The sequence below is a fragment of the Ictalurus furcatus genome, chromosome 11, assembly GCF_023375685.1.
Source record: "Ictalurus furcatus strain D&B chromosome 11, Billie_1.0, whole genome shotgun sequence".
NCBI lineage: Eukaryota > Metazoa > Chordata > Actinopteri > Siluriformes > Ictaluridae > Ictalurus > Ictalurus furcatus.
In genome coordinates, this window is record NC_071265.1 from 2,355,001 (window position 1) to 2,377,500 (window position 22,500).

Sequence of the window (22,500 nt, forward strand, 5' to 3'; positions counted from 1 at the left end):
GCTGTCAGCAGCTCGTAGGCGGCTGCAGGAGCTCAAATCCACTAATTCAGAATCGGTTTGGTACGTTTTAGGGCGGAGGGTGGAGGCGTAAAGTGGAGAGAGAGAGAGAGAGAGAGAGAGAGAGAGATAACAAAAGTCAGCCAATGGGCGACTAACATAAAAATAAGAGGCAGCAGCAGGAGTGAGATTAAAGTACACACTTTATTGATGGCAACTTTAGGCAGCACACAGACTTTCATAAATATGTTCACTAATAATAAGTCTGCTGCATAATAAAAAAAAAACCCCACAATAAATGGCAGACGGGGCACTTCGGGGCAGCTGCTATGACAGCTCCATTAGTGCAAATGACAGAGTGCGCTACTCCCTGAAAATACCTGGGAAAAAAGGAAATAACATCAACAGCAATGATCACTGAACTGAGCAACTCCTCTGCAGCAATCAGCCGCACTCCACAAGCACTGAGACTGGCTTTCTTCCGAACAGCACCAGAGACACAGAATAACCGATCGCCAACATCTTTACGGCGGTGAATTCTTTCTCCGTTTATAATAATACATTTGCGTTTCTATAGAAACAGCTCATTCGGAGGGAATTGTACGGCTGATGCGTAACATAATCGGTTTAAAAATCGCTGTAATATTATCGTTTATGGAAGGAGTCTCCAGTGTCAGTGCTTCGTAACAGAGGTAACGCGACTTCTTCAGGACAGAGGAGTTCACGCTTTGTGGTTTCCTGGTAACACGACAAGCTGCATTGTTCTGTCTTATGAGAACACGAATGTTTATAGATGCTATAATGTAAGTGAGAACGGGAATTAACCTGAGAATAAATATAAAGGGGTAAAAAGTATGAGGTGCTGTAAATAAATAAATTGTTGGGGAAACTGCTGTGGTGTAAGAGGAATAAAAGACTTCGGGATGCGCTGTGATAGAAACATAATCAACTTGAGGGTGGTAACAGGAACTCTGCTTCATCACACCACCTCCATGTTGATAGTTTTCCTGTCGCAGCCTGACACAGAGGGATTTAATTCTTATTTATTATTAGTATAGTAGTGGTGGGTTATGTAATAGAGTTTATAGCTTTCTTGTGACTTGTTTTATATCCATCATATAAAATCACATCCAACGTGCATTATGGGCATTGTGTAACCTCTAAGGTACATCCTGTGCACACTATTGCTGCACGAAAGCTGTAGAAATCTGATGGAAACCTGTGAGAATCGCATAGAAACCATCAGGAACCTGATGAAAATCTGCAGGAATCTGATGGAAGCCTGTTGGAGTCTGATGGAAGCCTGTTGGAATCTGATGGAAGCCTGTTGGAATCTGATAGAAACCTGTTGGAGTCTGATGGAAGCCTGTTGGAATCTGATGGAAGCCTGTTGGAATCTGATGGAAGCCTGTAGGAATCTGATGGAAGCCTGTTGGAATCTGATGGAAGCCTGTTGGAGTCTGATGGAAGCCTGTTGGAGTCTGATGGAAGCCTGTGGGAATCTGATGGAAACCTGTTGGAATCTGATGGAAGCCTGTTGGAATCTGATGGAAGCCTGTGGGAATCTGATGGAAACCTGTTGGAATCTGATGGAAGCCTGTTGGAATCTGATGGAAGCCTGTGGGAATCTGATGGAAGCCTGTTGGAGTCTGATGGAAACCTGTTGGAGTCTGATGGAAGCCTGTTGGAGTCTGATGGAAGCCTGTTGGAGTCTGATGGAAGACTGTTGGAATCTGATGGAAACCTGTTGGAATCTGATGGAAACCTGTTGGAATCTGATGGAAGCCTGTTGGAGTCTGATGGAAGCCTGTTGGAGTCTGATGGAAGCCTGTTGGAATCTGATGGAAGCCTGTTGGAATCTGATGGAAACCTGTTGGAATCTGATGGAAGCCTGTAGGAATCTGATGGAAGCCTGTAGGAATCTGATGGAAGCATGTTGGAATCTGATGGAAGCCTGTTGGAATCTGATAGAAACCTGTTGGAATCTGATGGAAACCTGTTGGAATCTGACAGAAACGTGCCAAAGTGCATCGGAATCTGATGGAAATCTGATGGAAATGTGTAGGAATTGTCTGACAAAAATCTGATGGAAATCTACAGGAAACTAAGAATTTTAAAAACCCTATAGCAATCTAATGGAAACATGTATGGATTGAACGAGAACCTGCAGGAATCTGATGGGAACTATTAAAGGTATTTCTAAATAATTGTTCCCCCCCCCCCAGAAGGTTACTCAAGGCTCCAGGCTGAAGGACATTTGTTTCATTTGATGTTTACCTTTATACTAAAGAGGCTACTAAACCTGATAAACCGCTGGCTGCCCTCTCCGGTTGGGATTCGGAGTTGATTTCAGACCCGACACATCCAAACGAACAGGAAACGCAGAAACACGGTTTAAACGCCCTGCTGTGTTTATTTATTTATTTATTTATTTATTTTGTCTCTACAGATGTTAATTTCTACCTCATAATGAAAATCTCTCAGGGCCAGAAACAAACATAAATGTCTTTCATTCGATTCACACACGAGCCTGCTTGAAAGTGTTTGACTTTAAATAGCAACTAAAACACCATTCAAGCCCCAAGAAATTTGTGTTTGTGCCTAATGTTTTAATGTAAGTCTATGAATTACTGCAAGAGCATCCCAGTTTCGGGGTTTCTTTGTACGTTACGTTTGCGTGTCAAGTCTTGCTTGTGGCAATCTTTTGGAAGAACATGATAGCTTCCTGCTCAACAGTCAAGGAAGCTGGGACGTGGATATGAGGTGGAGGTGGATTTATTCAGGTTTCATCACATCCCTTTGAGAAAACACATCCGAACCTTTGTTTTTTATTCTCTGTTTACAGATTGAAGCTGTTCTGGGGCAATGGAGTGTAAAGGTGGGGTCGTGTTGAGTTTTGAGCTCTTGCCTTTAGGCCTGTCCTTTGATTGGTTGTCATCTTTTGTAGTGTAAACACATTTATTTTTTTTCCACTCACGAACTCCGTTTGGCTCGAGTCGCAGAATTAGAGTAGAGGAATCAACAAGTGATGTATAAAGGGAGAAATGATAACGAAAGAGAACGGAAGTCAGCATAATTATGTGGTGGCCTGGGAAGAGCTTTATGTTCCACCATACATCGTTCTTTTGTACACATCTCAACCGGAAGTAAAGTTGAAAGGACATATAAAGAATAAAATGCTAATTAATAGTATGCGCTGGATCAAGTGCTATTTGAAGCTGTTGAATTATGTGGAAGCCATATTGTTGAAATATACTGCCCATCTAATAGACTCCTATTATATTCATCTTAATGGTCACTATCTTCTTATACATCGTTCTCATACAACGAAAAGTCCATAAAAAGTTGGGAGTCTGTGTTCAATGTAAATAAAAACAGAACGCAATGAGTTGCGAATCTCATAAACCCGTATGTTATTCACAATAGAACAAAGAAAACATATCCAATGTTTAATAGCCCTTGCACACAGAGGTTTCTCCAGATTCTCGGAATCTTTTGATGATATTATGTACGGTAGATGATGAGATATTCATCGTCTTTGTAATTTTACGTTGTTCTGAAATGGTTCCACAAATTGTAGACGCAGTTTTTCGCAGATTGGTGAACTTCTGCACATCTTTACTTCTGAAAGACTCCGCCTCTCTAAGATCCTCTTTTTATACCCAGTCATCTCACTGACCTGTTCTCAATCAACCTCCAGCTGTTCCTTTTTTACTTTCTTTTAACACTTACTTTTCCAGCCTTTTGTTGCCCCGTCCCAACTTTTTATAGACGTGTTGCGGTCATCGAATTCAAAATGACCTTATTGTTGAATTAAAACGGTACGTTTCCTCAGTTTAAACATTTGATATGTTTTCTACGTTCTATTGTCAATAACATATGGGCTTATGGGCGCACGGTGGCTTAGTGGTTAGCACGTTCGCCTCACACCTCCAGGGTCAGGGGGTCGATTCCCACCGTGGCCCCATGCCAAACCCCCATGCTGCGGGGGTTTCCTCTGGGTACTCCGGTTTCCTCCCCCAGTCCAAAGACATGCATGGTAGGCTGATTTGCGTGTCCAAAGTGTCCGTAGTGTATGAATGGGTGTGTGAGTGTGTATGTGATTGTGCCCTGCGATGGATTGGCGCCCTGTCCAGGGTGTACCCCGCCTTGTGCCCCATCCTCCCTGGGATAGGCTCCAGGTTCCCCGTGACCCTGAAAAGGATAAGCGGTATAGAAGATGGATGGATGGATGGATGGATACAGGCTTATGAGATTTGCAAATCATTGCGTTCTATTTTTATTTACATTTTACACAGCGTCCCAACTTTTTTTGGAATTGGGGCCGTATAATCATTGCATTAGTCTTTTGTTTTTCATTTTTCATTTAACATTGTCTTGTTTTCAGACATCGTTTCACAGTAAATAGCAATGTAAAACAGGTTATTTCCGTCTTTGGTCAGTATTTTCTATCCCTTGTGATTTTTCAGGCCTAAAGACAAGTGTTTAAAGGAGATGGTCTAGATGCTTTTGAAAAGAAAAAAATCTGGCAACATCGGAGTAAACGATTAAAAAAGGAGCAACGGAGTAAAAAAGGTTCCTAAATTCGGGCGGTCGGAGAATCGACTTCAGCGTGTGCATAACCCCGTTCTGAATACGAGTAACTTTCTCCGCATTACTTTTTATCGTTTTAATGTAAAAGCTGACTCGGGATACAGCTCCTAATCTACTTTCTAACGTAAATCAACGTAAATACAAAACATCTACGCATCGTATCGGTAAAACATATTTATGTTTTGTTAAAGTAGTGACCTCGATGGATGCCATTCGCAGAAAATATCAAATTCGGTCAAAATTTGGGAGATTTTTCATCGTTTATTTATTTATTTATTTGGGTATTCATTGGCTGTTTTCCAGAGTTCAGCTACGGTCACAGTCTGTTGGGTTTTCCCAGCCTGCCTCACATCTATAGTGTAGTTCTTTAAATAAATAAGATGCTCAAAAAGCCATGAATCAGACTTCAGTGGTTGTAGACACACAGATTACCAGTGCATTATCATCCTGTCAGGGGGAGAAAAAAAAACAACCCACATTGCTAAAACGCTACTGTATTTGCACAAACATTGCTATTCCGCACCGGGCGGCGCTGACTCTGGCATGCATTAGGAGTGATTCTCCACTCTTGTCGCTTGATTAAATTTCCATTAGCCATGCTTACTAGTTGTTGTGGCACAGAGAGAAGGATGTTCTCCAAATGTGATTGTCAGGAGGGGAGCAGAGGTGGGATAATGACAGAACAACGTGATTGGAGGACCTGCAAGGATGTGACAGCCTCTCTCTCTCTCTCTCTCTCTCTCTCTCTCTGTCTTCTCATTTCCGAAGAACATGACAGAGCCGGGAAGAAGAAGAAGAGCCGGAAGTGCAGAGATCTGTCTAAATCATGTGCTTGACTGATAACTTATAATGAAATCCACAACCACGAATCTCGCACATCTAAATCAAAAGCTACTAGACACGCTTCCTACTAGATCATCAAACCGATATCCTTCCTAAAGATGAATGTTCAAGCCAGGATTCTGAGATGTTTGCTGCTGGAATGGCGTGAAGCTCCACGTTAGTGCTAATGACCGGCAGGATTAATTAGCATGAGAAGGATGGACAGCACAGAGCCCAGTCTATCCCTCATTAATCCACTGGCAGGTGTTCTCCTGCCACGCTCTCCACCCCCCTCTCTCTCTGCACCGGGAAAAGATTGAGGAGAAGCTAGCCCACACCGGCTCAATCTTATTAGCCTACAGCTGAAAACAGACCGCCGAGAGAACTTCCAATCGCGAGCAGCTGGAAGTGAAAAGAAATGAGAGTACCACGAAATGAAGACGATACTCCGTTGTGTTGTTGTTGTTTTGTTTTTATTGCTAATATTTTTGCAAAGCACATCTAGCTTCAGCGCGATAGTAAAATAACATTGATTAGATTCACACTTTGTAGTCTTTCCCCATCTCTGCCCTAAACAGCACATCAATTTTGTCGTATTCGTCTTTTAGGACACACAGCACAGTGTTAAAATCAGAGTTTCCTACTCAGGGCCAGCTGGCACAAATGCCCTTGAGTCTGAAACTAACCAACAGACATACTATACTTTTCTTCTTTTTTTTTTTTTCAGTCCCAGTCCCATGCGTAACAAATTCACCATGATGTGCATGAATCTTCAATAGACCATTTTATCTCCGCCTGGTACGGACATTTTCCACTCCAATCCCCCTAATCCCCCTTTTCCTTTCCCTCTCCCAATCTTTGCAATATATCTTCCAACGGAAAAGGTTCTGTACACCATTCCATAGACACCCTGTATGCACGTATACGTCAGCTTTGTTTGCTTTACTGTACGTTTGTGGAAATTGATTGGATTTCATTCCAGTCTCGGGGCCTGCTGAGGAAAAATGGCTGCCCAGAAATGGAGTATTCTGTAAAACAACAGGCGCATTCATGTATTCGTTGGTCAAAAAAAAAAAAGTCCTGTTGTGTTCCCTCTTGGGGATAAAACAACAGCTTCTTAGAGCTCCAGACTCTGCTCAGCTGGGCTGCTTTAACATGCTGCAAGCCCCCAAACAGTGGCTTTCTGCCTCTACTGTACCGGCATGCAATGTTTTTTTTGTTTTGTTTTATCTTTAACCCATTAGACTGAGGTTTGACTTGTTTAACTACAAGCAATAACTTTGCAGAAGGACTTTTCTCCGATTGGAATTCATTACGTTGTGGGTTCTTCACAAAAACAGCCTCAAGGTATCCATCAATGATCCGCCTACATATTTTATAGATACTTCTTGGGATTAAAAAAAAAAAGTTTATTTAAACACAGTCCACCTTTTTTTTCACCAGACACGCTGATGGTGTCGAGTTTTGGTCTCGTTTGAGCACAATCATCGCTCCGGTGAGGCTTGGTGACGCTCAGATGCTGAATTTTGTGGCTTGTACGTGAGGAACGGTAACGCTTTACATCAAGGTTCCGTATTTATTGCATTCGCAATACATCACCATGAACAAACCGTAAAAAATAAACATTAGTAATAACGAAATAAGCTAACGCGTATTCACTGATGTTTGTTTACACGTCAGGGAAAGACACCTGCGTTGAACAAAGTTTATTCAATCTGTGACTTAAAAACGAGTTTACATTCGAGAGCAGAAATGAAACGACGGCATGTTGAGAAATGACTAACTTCTGGTCTCCAGGCGTGAATATTGGACCTTGTTTCAGCCGCAGTTGTAGAATTTTCTAAGTTAACAAACACAAACATATCCATTAAGGTGATGTTTACGTTGGTGGCTGATGGTGTATTAGTGCGGATGCTCATGATTTCGTCATGGCAACTAATATCTTAATTAACTGCACGTAACATTACATGAAAGTAAAGTGTTATCGTTCTCATTTAGAAGATTGCGTATGGATATGCGTCCAATTATGCTAGTACGTTCATTTTTTTTTTCATCATGGCACCAACTCTGCTTAATGATATTTTACATTTTTTTAACGGCTCTGACTGAAGCTAGACACGAGTTGTTTAATTTTATTGAGTTAAATATTTTGCTACTGCAATCGTTAGTGAAATCAGCTACATTACTGTGATTAGTGAACAATACTGCATTCAGTGAACACTTCTGTGATCAGCAAACGTTTCCACAATCAGTTAACATTCCGCAAACGTTATTTAGGTCAGCAGATGCAGCAAACTGTGGTCCTTCCATTACTGCGATCAGCAAATGTTACTGTGATCAGAGAAAGTTCTGCTCAGCTACAGTACAGTGATCAGAGAACGGTACTGTGATCTATGATCGTGTGGGATTTTATGTGATTATATGTGCCTATTCTCTTGAAGAGTGCCAATATTTATGGGAATGACTTTCAATAAATGTGTGGAATCTTGGACAGCTTAATCAATAACTGTAATTGCCTCCGCTTTCATTGGAGATTTGCAAAAGGTGAAGACTACAGTATGTTGATGATCTCTACACACCAATGAGCACTTTAGATGACTGCGTTTTTTTGTTTTTGTTTTCCAGTCGCTTAGCCATGTTTAATTGAATTACATTTCATTTCTCACAGCTCTAAACACAATCCAGCAAATAATTAAAATTTACCCCAACTGCACTGAGCTCACAGATTATGTTTTTTTGTTTGTTTGTTTGTTTTCCCCCCCAAAACCATGCAATTGTTCACACATAGAGATATTAAATAAATGGATAACTCATAGAAAATATTTCTATTTTTTTTTTAGTGTCTTTCAGAGTGGATTTTATGTGCATCAGAAGTGAATTTGTGTATCAGCACACTGAAAAAGACTGGGAAAAACTTCATAAATAAATAATTATTAAAAAAATCTTTTACATAGATTTTATATATATATGTTTAAAAAAAATGCTGTAATATATAGTGTAAAAAAAATGCTGGGTTATTTTTTTCTACCACAAAAAATGCTGGGTCGAGCCTTTAATTGTGTTATTTTCTCAGTCTTCGGTAGTTTTTCGGTAGTTTTGTGTAACCCACCTGCTAGGTTAGTGGCTGGGTCATTTTTACTGACAGTTAAATCAATGCCCTTCCACAACCCGACGCCTCAGCCCAGCTCCATGGGTCAAATAAACTCAGCACGGACTGTTTGAACTCGCCTCAGGTGGAGGTAGCGCTTTTCACACGGACAGACTGTTTTATTTGGAGCCACAAGGTTCGCATCAATATATTTATCCATAAAATCATTACCGTACACTAGACAAAGTAAAAATGTGCGATAACAGTCCAGTTTACATGATATTAAATGCACAGCTATCTTCATTAGCTTTGGATTACTTGTTTGTAATAACCACTGGATCGTATGTTGGTTACTCGGGGTTTTTTTTTTTTTGGATGATATATACAGAGCCCCTAAAGGGACATGGAGGTGGGAAAAAATTTGGGATGGGAGAATTTTATTTCTTTCTTTCTTTATTTATTTATTTATTTATTTATTTATTTTAAAGCGTTTGCGTTCTATCGCAAAACCTTTGCGTTTAGGAGTTCGGTCAAACACTTCCTGTTTATTTTCCCGCTGGTCAAGAGCAAGGCCACAAGGGCGAAGGTGGAAAAAAAAAAAGTACCGAGAAACTCTTCTCTACTTAAGTAAATGTCCAGCTGCTGTATAAAAACTTTACCCAATTAAAATTCTAAAAATTCTGCTTGATTGACGGTAAATAAGTATCTATATTCAAACCCACTCAAGTAAACAATTTACCTCAACTTACCTTTTATCTCAGCAGTCAAATGAATGTGTTTGGGGAGTCTGATTAAATATGTACAGCGCTGCTTGAAAGTTTGTGAACCCTTTACAATTTTCTGTATTTCTGCATGAAATGTGATCAGATCGGAGATTCGCCCGATCAGACAAATGATGCAAGAACGGTATCGTTTTTAGATTTATTTTTAACATTAAATATCCTGGTCGGCAAAAAGTCTGTGGACGTCTAGGAGTACGAGTTAACCTAAAGGGGCCAGGGAGATGTAGTAAAATGTATTCGATTTCAAGAACAATCGATTAAAAATACAAATCTACCAAAATAATACTTAAGCATACTGACAAAGTGCAATTACTTAAGTATTCTCCACACCTGATCTTTGGATGGTTCAAACGTTTCTGAAAGGAAAACACAGTGTTGTAGTATTCTACGTAGAACCTTTAAGAGATTCCCCGAACGCGACTGGCCGAAGAACCGTTAAGGGAACATTTTGCTCGGAAGTGTAGAGGTTACTGGTTGTTCTGGGTTAGCTTGGAGGTTGTGTTCTTCTTTCCAGCTTGTTAATCTATCGTTAGAGTATACAGACTCAAAAGTAGCACTTATGCTAAAATTTTAGGCTTTATTATCACGGTAAAAAGCTGCGCTAATTAAGTCAACAATGCGCTCTAGGAAGAATTCTGAATTATTAACAACGTAGTTCTAACCTAGCACCATTACCTCATATCTTCTTACTTCCAAAAAAGAACGCTGAACTTGTGTTAGCGTATACTTGTTCATGCCTTTTTGTTTGTCATACTCGACTCTTCGTTCATTATCTCCACCACTCCCCACTGTACTGCCTTTTGTTTTCCTTCTCTTCCGCTGTCCTCTTTTCTCTATTGACTTCCCGATAGAGAGTCTGCTTCATTTTGACAGCACACATTCATTTAAACCAAGACATGAGCACTAATGAGCCAGAACCTGTGATCAGCCTTCCAGGATCTTCTGAGCTACCTGTACCGTAATGTATTCAAGTAAAGGTAAACTCTATCTTTTATGTAAAAGAATGACGACGCTCGGTGTGGTGCTGATGTAGAAAAATAATCAACGACCAGGTGGTGTGATGAAGTGGAGCTCCAGTTACCACCAACAGTGATTTATTTTCCTATAAGACCACATCCCGGAGTGCTTTATTCCTCTTATTCCACAGCATCCTACCTACAAAAATACACACACCATGATGCCGTAGTTTTTATCCACTTAGAGTTACATTTACTGTTGTCGAATGTCCGAGAAGCAAGTTCCTGCCGTCACTTACGTTATAGCAGCTATAAACAGTCGTTCCCTCGCTTTTTTTTTCTGAAGTGATTAAAAAAAATAATACAGCTCGACACTGAGAAACTTACCGTAAAGCGTAAACTCCGTAAGTGTAAAGATCCAGCTTTACCTCTGACTCGCACAGCGCTCACACCGGAGACCAACATTAGAACTTAACATATATATATATATATATATATACACACATGAATATAAACACTACTATCAGAGCTGCTGTTCTAGAAAATTTATCAACACCTTCTGACCAATCAGAATCGAGAATTCAGCAGTGTTTCAGTGTAAAATGTTTTATATTTAATAAGTGCACAAAACAGGATGTGCTGTTAAAGGAAAACAATCAACTTGGTATAAGTAACTCTGCTGTCATTCATTATTCTTAAGAGTGTTTTATTCCTTATTTATCTGGCTCGGTCAAAAGCCTCAGGATATAAACATGCGTTGAGTTTATTTCTCAGAACACAAGGCACCGTTCCATCATCAACTTCCATTTATTAGTATCAAACCACTGCTACAAAATTACATCAAACAGGATGAAAATGAAATTGCATACGTGCTATTCACAATGTAAACTTTAAAGTAATTAAGGTATATGAGTTCTCATTTTTTTATTTATTTTTTTTCATTTTATTTTTGTTCTTGACAAATATCAATATATATCAATGCCACTTAAAGCCATATATGTCATTCCAGTGATCTAGAGCCTATAAATATACAACTATTATCCGTGGTGGCTAAAGAACCTCCATAAACATTAAGATGACCATTTCAAATTTCTCATCACAGAAGTTTTCAGCATAGAATGATTTGGAAAACAACGTGAAAGCAAAAATAATAATAATAATAATAATAATAATAATAATAATAATAATAATAATAATAATAATAAAATTAGGCCCCCGAACATGTGTTCATGATGTCCATTCTATACTTTCACCACCCTTCATAAAGGATTTTTACTTTTTTCTTTTTTTATTATTATTTTTTTTATAAAATTAAACTATAAATAAAGTTAGCTTGTCGACGCTCAGGAACAGGGACATGGACATGAAGAACAGGAGTTTTCTAGCCTGAACATCAAGGACTTTGATTATCATCATTGTGCTATCAGTGTGAAATATGAAATACAGGCAGGTGATTTTGGCAAAAAAAAAAAAACAACAACAAAAATTATCCAAAAGTTTTGAATGTAGCGTGATAAAAACCACTGTGTTATTTTGATTTAAATAGTATCGGGGTGGGATGAGTCCATTTTTGTCAAGAGGTCCGTGTGAGTACCTTAAACTTTTCCCCAAATATGATGGTTGTAGATTTTGGGGGGTGAAAGCAATCATATTCGCTAGGTTCCGATGGGAAGTTTGAGGAATGGCGATGTAAGTTGTGGTTAGATCGATGCGAGCTCGCAGAATGAAATATAAAATGTGCAAGCATTAACTTAACAATGATAATAAAAGAAAAATAACGATTAATGGAGGGATGAAAGGAATGATAAGAACGGCAAACACTGGTAAGTTCTGCGAGTATAAGATGCACACGTTTTGGGTCGAGGTCATTAATTTGGTAGTTCCTGGAAAAATGATGGTTCCTCGTGGTTGGTTGAATAGTTAAGCGTTCGTAGCTTTCCGAAAGGGGTTCTACTTGGAAGTCTCTCTTATAGAAATACACTGTTAAGGGTTTCTCCAGAGAACAAGCTGAAGAATTCTTATAGGTTTAAGATTGAATCTTTTTTTGTTTGTTTGTTCTTATGGTGTACAGTCAATAGGAATCAAAATTGAGACATTTTTACTGGAAGATGGAGCGATAAAAAAAAGAAAGTATTCACATACAGAAGAATAAACCAAATTGGTGTCAATGTAACCCCACCACTGGTGACTCTACATCGTACCCGATCTATACACCCCTCATAGGTTCTTCTTTGACGTTGAGATCTTTACCTTCCAGAGTTGTTCTATTTGAAAGCCATTGGAACAAGTCTATAAATAGTCTAGAGTGTTAAAATGCATGCATTGGGGTTCCTGAGAGGATCTTCTGAAGAATTCAGGGATTTTAGTGTCTTAATAAGGATCTAATTGGAAGCCTCTCTGATAGGAAAACACCTTTTAAGGGTTCCTTGAACGTATAGTCGTAGTGGTGTAGATGAATGGAAATTTCCGATGGTGTTAATATGTGCATCAATCTTGTAGGCTCTACATCGTACCCAACAATCTACACACTCTCAGGAATAAAAAGATTCCACACTGGTTCTTTGGTGAGTTAAGTGGTCTAATCTTTTCATAAGGGTTGTAAGTGGAAAGCACTTTGAAGAGATCGTCCAAAACAACAAGCCAAAGAGACTAGACTCAGTGAACATCAAAAATCAGTGCATTTCTTCTGGATAACGGAGGGATAAAAAGAAAGGATTCACAACTAGAAAAACTATTTGGTTTAAATTCAAATATTCTTCATATGTATACGAGCTTTAGTGGATCATCATACACTGAGAAAAAAACCGTTCCTCAAAGGTTCTGTGGAGGGTTAAGGGCTCTTAGCTTTCAAAAGAGGTTTGACTTGGAAGCCAGTGGAACAAGCCAAAGAGTCCGGGGTGTAGAGTTGACGAATATCAAAATCATTTCTACTGGATGATGGAAGGATAAGAAAGAAAGGATTAACGAGGGGAAGAGGAAACTAAATGGTGTAAATATCTACCTTGGTGGCTCTACATCATTCCCACCAATCTATACTCTCTTGCAGACAAAGGGTTCCTAATGGGTTCTTCTGGAAAGTGAAGCAAGCTTGGCTTTCTAATAGGATTCTACTTGAAAGCCTATTTGAAGGGTTCCTCCACAGGAACCAGCCAAAGAGTGTTATGGAGTCTTATGGAGTGTTCCTAAGAGGGTTGAAGAGTAGAATTCAAGCTTTCATCCAACCAAAGAACCCCTTAAGGGATTTTTTTTCCCCCAAAAAGGCTCTGTTTGGAAAGCACCTTTTAACGAACAAGCCAATGAGTCCATTGATATTAAAATCAGTGGATTTCTATTGGATGATGGAGAACTAAAATTGGTGCAAACGTAATTTTGGATGGTCTTCATATGTACACCAACTTTGCTGGCTCTAAATCGTACCCACCAATCTGTACACTCTTAGGGACAAAAGGGTTCCTCACCGGTCCTTCTGAAGAGTTAACAGCTTCCTAAAATTAGTTTAAGATTCCCTTCAATTAAAGAAACCTCAAACGGAAAGCATGTGGGATAAGATGTTGGGGGGGTAATGTGTAAAAAGCTCAGGAGTAATTTGAGAATTTAATCATTTCAGCTTGAAGGTTGATGAGATGCAAGTGTTCGGAAGAAGCAAGATGAATAACTGAGCTGAAGTGGAGACGTTTTGGTTAGTTCTGGATTGAAACTCTTTCAGAAAGAGAAATGTGTACAAATTTGGAAGGGAGAATGTAAAAAAAAAAAAAAAAAAAGAAAGAAAAGACTTTGGCTAATTTTGACTTGCATCCTAAAAAAAATAAAATAAAAAATAAAACGAACAGATAAGACACAGTTCTCTAATTGAAGTAAATCTGGAGATAACACTTAGCGCTTCATCATCAGAAAGCGTTTCATGTCCGAGTGTTTAACGCATCCGGGCACGTTCCCAATCCCGTCCTGCTAAGACCATCGCGAAATAGAGCACTTGATGAGACTTAAGAGTGCTACTCGACACGTCCACGTTAGTAGAACCCCGAACTATCTTTATAAACCTGCAGTTTATCCTGTACTCTGCACCGACATGGTCGCCGCGATGTCTCGGCCTCGTCGGTTTCACACTGATATACTGCTTTATCAAGTACGCTGCACCGTCGCCTGCCTGGATAACATTTTCTAGCTCACTGAGAATAGAAATAGAGTGGTGCGTCGACAAAGTGTTAGGGTTCAAATAAAGATGTTCAGGAGCCGTACTTTATATATAACGGCAACACGAACATGACATTATGGTAAAACCTGTAAACCGTCCGCAGTTTGATGGATTCAGTGGAAGTGATTTTAACTATATGTCATGACGGGCCACTGAAAAAGGACAGGGGTTTAACCTACACTAGTAGAGCTGCAATTTCTTCTTCTTCTTCTTCTTCTTCTCCTGCGATGCGCTGGATTCAGTCGGAGTGCTGCTGGGAGAATGAATGCTCATGGTTGGTGAAGGTAGCAGCCCTGCAGCACTCCATAAAATCCCACCATCAAAATCTAACAAAGGCACAGGAAGGACTTTATTAACCGCTGGGTCAAACGAATCATCCCCTTCCTGCTCATAGAGACACCACTCTAAAAAAAATAAAGCCGTTTTTGAAAGATGGCAGGGGTTGAGAGGTGACCGGGGTGTTAAAGCTGCACAGTGAAAGCTCAGCTCAACTAAGACAGGGGCGTTAACCGGCTGTCCGGATAAGAAACCGGCAAAGCATTTCAGAAGAGCGAACTTAATACTGGAGTAGAAGTACGATAGTACTTAATATAAAATACTGGAGTAGAGCGGAAAAAAATAATAAAAATAATAATGTGATAAAAACTAGTGACTGGTTTTCTAAATACGTCCCAAACTCAGGATCTCTAGCGGACCCTGTTTTGCAGTTTTTAGCCAATCACATGCATTTCTGTCAGTTATTGTGCTTCAGGTAGCCCATCAGACCAGAGACTAGCTACGGGGATAGATATTATATCAGTAAGGGAAGACTTTTTACAGAATTTTCATTGTTATTTACCCTCTCTGGTCTGATTAGTGAGACAAAAAAAACAAAACAAACAAGCAAAACTGAATTTTTTAAAGGTGAAGACACAATGAAGTATACGTTTATTTTCATGTATGTCATCTGTTCAGAGTCCCGGGCACTAGTTAAAAGCGTTAACGTGAAACTAGGAAACAAAACAAGCACTTCCCATTGTTTTATTTATAGCCACGCGATAAAAGCTTTCGCTGAAGAAGTAAAAAAAAAAACAAAACAACAACAAAAAAACCTGTTGTCATCATTTCTGTTCGTCGTGTTAGTTCCTCGTACGTCCCTTCATACGCGACTAGTTTTACCTAACTTACTAACGTGATTTTCTTTTTTATTTGTTTATTTTTTTTGAAGATGCGATAAGTATAGCATGGAAGCTGCAAACATCACAATGAGACAATGGACAGAACGCGTCATTATAACATACTGCAGGTACGAAACACAGCTAAGGCTTTCATTTCCTAACGAGTAAACTCCCGTTCAAGTGCTGAACTGCTTTCCGCGTGGGAGCGGTTTGAAAACAACTACACGTTATGTCCTTTTATGAAGCCTTAGATTCGGTGTGTAGAGGGCGTAGGGTCGTACACCTCTCCAGTCGGGTCTCGGATCGAAGACGGGAAAGTCGTAAACTGCGTGATGGATTAAACGCAAAATAGTCCTTGGTTATCCGTGTGAAAGTGTAGTTATCAAGTCATTCGATGTTGTAAATTCGCAGCACTTGTTATTTACATCCTGGTTTTAGTTTTATCTTTTTTTTTAAAAAAAGCTGTAACTTTTTTTCATTTATATAATTCTGCATGCATGAGTAATTCCTGACCGGTGTTTTCTTTTAACTCGAGATCCACTTAGGCAACGTTAATGAAGTCTGCATCGATCTCCTACTCTCTGAATATTTATGGAAAAAGAGTTTGTGCCAAAATTCATGATATATTTACGATGGATAAATCTGGAGTTGCCTTGTGACATCATATATATATATATTATATATATATATACTATATTTATATTCATACTGCACACAAAGTTTTACACTGCAAACCGCACACTGGTGTTCATGACCTTATTTGACCTGCAGCTTGCTAACACATGAGGATTTTATACGGCGTTCAACAGCTCACTTAACACTTTAAAGGCACATTTTTATACAGTACTTATTCCCCAAATTGGTTGCCAGATGATGATGAAATCCACACGGTGAATGTTGGTGTATGAGCCAGAATGAAAGATTTTAGCCTGAGATAAAGACCAAGATAATCATTTTTTATCTCAAGTTAAAATGTTTTTTTTTTTTTTTACCAAAGTCAAGGATTTTAGTCAAAGATAAAAGTTTTAGCCGAGTCCAAAATATCAGCAAGAGATAAAGACTTTAGAATGAGCTAATGTTTTACGAAGTCAATTATTTTTTTTGTTTTACCCAAGTTAAAGTTTCTGAGATAACGATTCTAGGCCCAGACAAACATTTTAGGCAGAGTTAAAGATTTTAGCCGTGAAAAACGTTTTAGTTGAGATAAAGGTTTTAGTCGAGTTAAAGGTTTAAGCCAGAGATAAAGGTTTTAGACAGAGATAAAGGTTTTAACCCGGGATAAAGGTTTTAACCTGAGTTAAATGTTTTAGACCGAGCCCAAGATAAAGATTTTAGCGCACATCAAAATTTTTTATACCGAGATAAACGCTTAAGCGCAAGAGAAACATTTTATCCCGAGTTTGAAATTTTAATGCACGATTTTAGCCTGAGATAAAGATTCTAACCCGAGTCGAACGATTCAGCCAGAGTTAAAGATTTAAATTGTACAACTTTTTTTTTTGTTTCGTTTTACTCCGAGTCAAAGACTTCAGCTTGAGTTAAACATTTCAGTCCAGGTTAAAAGGTTTTAAGCAGAATTTTAAGAATTCAGCCCAAATTAAAAGAATTTAGCCCGGGTTAAAGATTTTTTATCCTAGGATAAAATCAAAATCTATAATTCTGCCTAAAATCTTTCACTTGGGCTGGAATCTTTGTGTCGGGATAAAATCTTTAACTGTAACTTGGGTTAAAAACAAAAACCCCCCAAACTTTAGGTGTTGGCGTTACTTTTAGGTTCCTTTTTTAGGTTACTTTATTAAAATGTGCATTTTTAGCCTGAGATAAAGATTTTATCCCATGTTAAAAAAAATTTGACCGAGCTAAGGATATTATCACGAGAAAAAAAAAATCTAAAAAGCATAAAGAAAGTGATTAGGTCAAATATATTTGGAATAAACCTGCTGACTGTGTTATAACATGTGCTTACAGACAGGCTCACGCCCTAAAAGTGATTATGATGGTTGAGAAAATGTTTATTTATCACTGAAAACACCGCAGTTGTAAATCATCGGTAAAATTCAGGTCTTGTCCTGATTGCGGTTTGGATGAATTCCATAAACGTGATTTACCTGAATTTGAACGTTTAAAATCCGCCTTCGCTGCGTTCGGGGAATCACCGTCACGTCAACATCTCATTCATTAAACTGAAACGAAATCGCTCATAGTCACTCTTGATCTACACGCGGACTGTAAACTGTAACTCAGTTGCACCGCACTGCAAAAATAATCGAGTACAAATATCTCGAATATGATGAACGTCTTATCGTCACACCATTCTGCTCAAACGAACGGATTATTGAACGTGATTCCGAGACATTATTTTGAATATTAAAGCTTCACAATGCCTTAATTTCTTTGAACTTTTTATTTGTTTTAGAAGGAAGCAAAACTAATGGCTACTAGAATCTGCTCGTTTCAAATTTCTAAAAATGAGAAATCAGTTTAATAAGAATATATATATATATATATATATGTTTTAGCATAATCTAATAAGGATAAATATAGCATAATTTGTCTAATATTTAAGATATTTTCGCTTGATAAAAATTTTTGCAGTCGCTAATCTTGTGCTGTAAGTATACGCTTCCAAATACGACGTACTAGCAAGTGAAAAGATCTCAGTCCGATCTATCTCGTGTTTCCTATTGTAAGGATACAATAAACCAAACAGACCAATATGAAACCTTTGTCTGGATGAATTTTGACTAATTTTGTTCTATTGGGAGATTTTAACTGAAATTTTCCTTTGAAATCGAATGAACAAAATGAACCAATTTTAAAGCTTGAAATGAGCAAAAAGCATCGAAAACCTAGCTGAAGATTCTTATATTTGATTTATAATAATCTCATAATAAGAAACAATCAGCTACATCAGGTCATATTCGAGATATTGTCGCCGGCTAAGATACTGTTTCTGTACAGCGTACGGGATTGAAGGAGTGTTTGTTTTTTTTTTTTTTCTTTCTACCTGAATTGTGTAAAGATTTAACAGCAAACGATTTAGGTGGGGGTGGGGTGGGGGGGTGTAATCGAAAATAAAGAATGTGTAAAAAAAAAAACCGAAACAGTACAGAAAGTTTAGATGAAAACCAAAACGTTTAAGGCGTCAGAAGGAACTCTCGCGATGTTTTGTTTGTTAGCTTGGTTGGATCGTTGGTGTGATGGGAATCCGGCGAGTAAAAATGAGTCAAAACAGTCTCGAAACTGGTTTTGTACTCAAAAGGTATTGGTTTATGGTTATTGGCCACCTTAACATACATTTGACATGCAGCACAATCATAATTTCTGCACATCGGAAAATACACAACATGTGTGTGAGAGCTAGGGTAGAGGTCAAACTAAACCTAGACGCAAGGCTCTACCGAGAATATAAAATTAGTTCTACTTTCTCCAAACACACACACACACGACTTAGCTTCTATGATATCATATAACTGTGTTCACACCCTCTGAGTTAAAAAGTTAACGTTTTTGATTACAAACTGCTCATTTTTTAAATTTTTTTTTTTTGTTTTTTTTTTAAGTCTATTTGTTCGATAAGGACGTTTTAACGACAGATATGGCATCTAAACTGAAAGACGACATTGTAAACTATGCCATACTGCGTACTTTCTTTTAAAATGATAAGCAGTGACATTTAGATCCACACTTCATATCATATTTCAAATATATCATATCGTATCATATCATATACCGTACTGTCCGCTTCATTTTTTTTTCTTTTTTTCCCTCCTGCATCCCGTTTCAAAACGACGTCACATACGAAAAAAAAAACAAACAAACAAAACAACAAAAAGCGACTAAAGCAAAAGCAGGGAGCACGTCATGTGATGCATTAGAACATTATCAAAATCCTGTACAACTCATCAGAACAATAATTAAAAAAATAAAATAGAACCGAATCTGTTAAAAGTGAAGAGTAGTACACGATCTCCGTGAACGACGACGACAACGACAAAAAAAAAAAAAAAAAAATAATGCATACAGTGAAATGAAACTGATAAAAACTGAACACGAGTTTTCTTTGCTAAAGAGACACACTTTGCTCCCCCCCACCTTCCTCCCCACCCCACCCAAAAAAAAAACCAAAAACAAGCCAAAAAAACAAAAAAAAATAAATCCATCCATAATCTTACTAAACGCAAAAAAAAAAAAAAGAGATTCTTGTAGAGAAACCCATCATGATCATTAGGAAGGGTAATCAAATCAAGCGCTAATCACGTCTGCATACTGTAATGTAAATTAGTTTAACACCGGTTAAATTCGACATAGTGCATAAAACTGATTTTATACATACATTATATTCACATTATGCATTTAAATACATCTCACATTGGTTTTATTCACTGCCTGTGGCTCCCAGAAGCAAAGAATACGATATTTATTCGTATCATATAAGAAACTGTATAACCGTTTAAATATATAGGTATATAAGTGTCGAATCTGTCGCCTCGTGAACGTGTGTAGTCATTTTCAGAAAGGCCGAATTCAAATGAAACTGAACAAAAAGAAAAAAATTCAAGAATTGAACACCGACGTTTTATTATATATTTGTCGAATCTAGTTCAAACGTTATTCGCGCGAGAATTGGTCAAATTACGGTCTATTCGACGCTCGTAAGTATTCATGAATCGTTATATGATTAAGCTAAGACAAATCAATTATTATCGTTGAAGCAAGTTCGAGAAATCATTTTCAATCGGGTTTTTATAACGTAAACCGTTCCGGGCGTTTATCTCTAGAACGGCGCGTAACGATCCGCGACAGGACAATTTGAAGCGTAAGAGATCAGAAACGACATCGAGAAATAGCTTCAATGAGCTCAGGTTGGTTTTCTTTTGACGAGCTCGTGATGAGAAACATCACACGCTTTCGATTTCAGTAAAATCATCATCACACGAGTCAGATTTAGAAAAGAACAGAATTTGAAATATTGTTGGGAATTTTTGCGAAGGTAAGGATTTGATATCGAAATTGTTAGGGCAAGTCGTCATTTTTAGCGCCAACAAAATTATATTTCATTTAAAAAAAAAAAAAAAAAAAAAAGAAGAAGAAAAGTATAAATATGATTTGACGAACAAAAGTGAAATAATAAAATGGAACAAAAGTAAAATAATAAAATAAAACAAAAGTGAAATAATAAAATAAGACAAAACGACAGCATTATTTTAGTTGTTAAATTCTCGTTTAAAAAAAAAAAAAAGATATTAAAATAAAATGCAATTAAATAATAATAATAATAAAAAAAAAATTGCCAGCTGAAATTTTGTTACATTTTTGGGCAACCGATGTCGAGGTAACTATTTGTCTTAGCATTTCTGTTCAAATTATCATGGCAGAGCTTTTATGTGTTAGCAAAACGTTGCTAAAATCGCTGAATTATGGCTGTCATTTTGGTCCACGCATTAGTCAGTGAAATACTGGAATATCGGCGTACAACCCGACCTCCCCGTTTCGGCACTCGCTCGAACGTTCCCTTCTCAAAGTGCTCTGATTGTTCTGATTGTGCAAATCTGAGTGGTTTCAAATTAGCCGGCTAAATATTATGACCTGAAAGAGTACAGAGGAGTGCGTGTGTGAGTGTGTGTGCGAGTGCGTGTGTGTGTGTACGTACGAGAGCGCTCCGATGGCGGCGGCGCACTCCAGGGCGTCCTGTCGGAAACACGACGACGCACACTTTTACTACACCCCCCACCCACACTCCCGCTCCCCCCCCCCCCTCGTCCTCGTCCTCGTACAACCGACCCCGCTATCCCCCGCTCCCCTCCGAACGGCACGGCTAATTCTGAAGCGTTCTTAAAAAGAGCACAGTGGTGCTGATTCACAAAGAGGGCAATCAAGAAAACAAACAAAAATAAAAGTAAACCAGGGGGAGGGGGGTGGAGGGGTGGGGAGTGGGGGCGAGGGGGGCGGGATGTGGGAGCGGGTGGGGGTCGTGGTAGAGAGAGAAGAAATTTAAACCGTACATATTTACACGATGAGAAATTCCACAGAACATAAAAACCACCATCTGAAAAGTACCGCTTACTGATTAAAATATCTCTCTTTTCGCCAAAAAAACAACAAAAAAAAGCCAAAAAAAAAACAAAACAAAACAAAAAAAAAAAAACAAAGCAAACCGCGTTGCCAGATCGGATCCGGAAATGAGCCGTGTGAATGGTTCAGTCCAGTTCAGTGCGTATGGCTGTACGTAGCGCTAGTAAACGCAGAGCAGAGAGCTGAGAGCCAACACCAGGAAACCGCAGGCCAGCAGAGCTTCCCCTCCTCCGGTGGTCCCGTACTGAGCTGTGTTTGGGGCTGTGAATGAGAACACACACACACACACACACACACACACACACACACACATTACCGATTTTCCTCTTCTCCTTGCACTCAGTTAACACTCTCACTCAATCCTAGTTCTAAAACGACACCCGCCCTTATTAACCCTGTTATTACAGTGTAATAACTTTTCAAAAATGTCCCATAAATAGTGAACTAAACCTTACTTGGCAACCTCACTACATCACACGGTTAAATCCGTCACGCCGTTCTAAGTCAGCCTGGAAAGTGTCATAAGGTTGCCATAACACGTTGCCATTCATAAAGCACGGACCCATCCTGACAGCTCAACATTTATAAAGCCTTATTCCAACCAGCCTCAGCTGTCCTTAAGACTGCTTTTACTTATTCATTTTGAAGTACAGCTGACGTAACAACCACGTCAAGTGACATAAGGTCGTGTTACGCTACTTGACGCACCGCCGTACTGTATTCACGATGATGCAATAAGTTTATGATAAACATTGAAGGGCCAGAAAAAAATATCCATACCGCACTTGGTAAGCTGTGTCACACTGTTACAGCCGTCATGGCCTTTTAATGTACA

At 38.7% G+C, this 22,500-nt stretch overlaps 1 protein-coding gene across 1 annotated transcript in view; it reads right to left on the bottom strand.

The window, feature by feature from the left end:
- Positions 1 to 10,850: 10,850 nt before the first annotated feature.
- negr1 (neuronal growth regulator 1) overlaps positions 10,851 to 22,500 on the bottom strand; it is a 190,673-nt gene continuing 179,023 nt past the window's right edge. Inside the window, exon 7 of the mRNA XM_053636596.1 lies at positions 10,851 to 21,926. Within this exon, the coding sequence (XP_053492571.1) occupies positions 21,826 to 21,926 (101 nt within the window). The 3' untranslated portion in view covers positions 10,851 to 21,825. The remainder of the gene's footprint in view (positions 21,927 to 22,500) is intronic.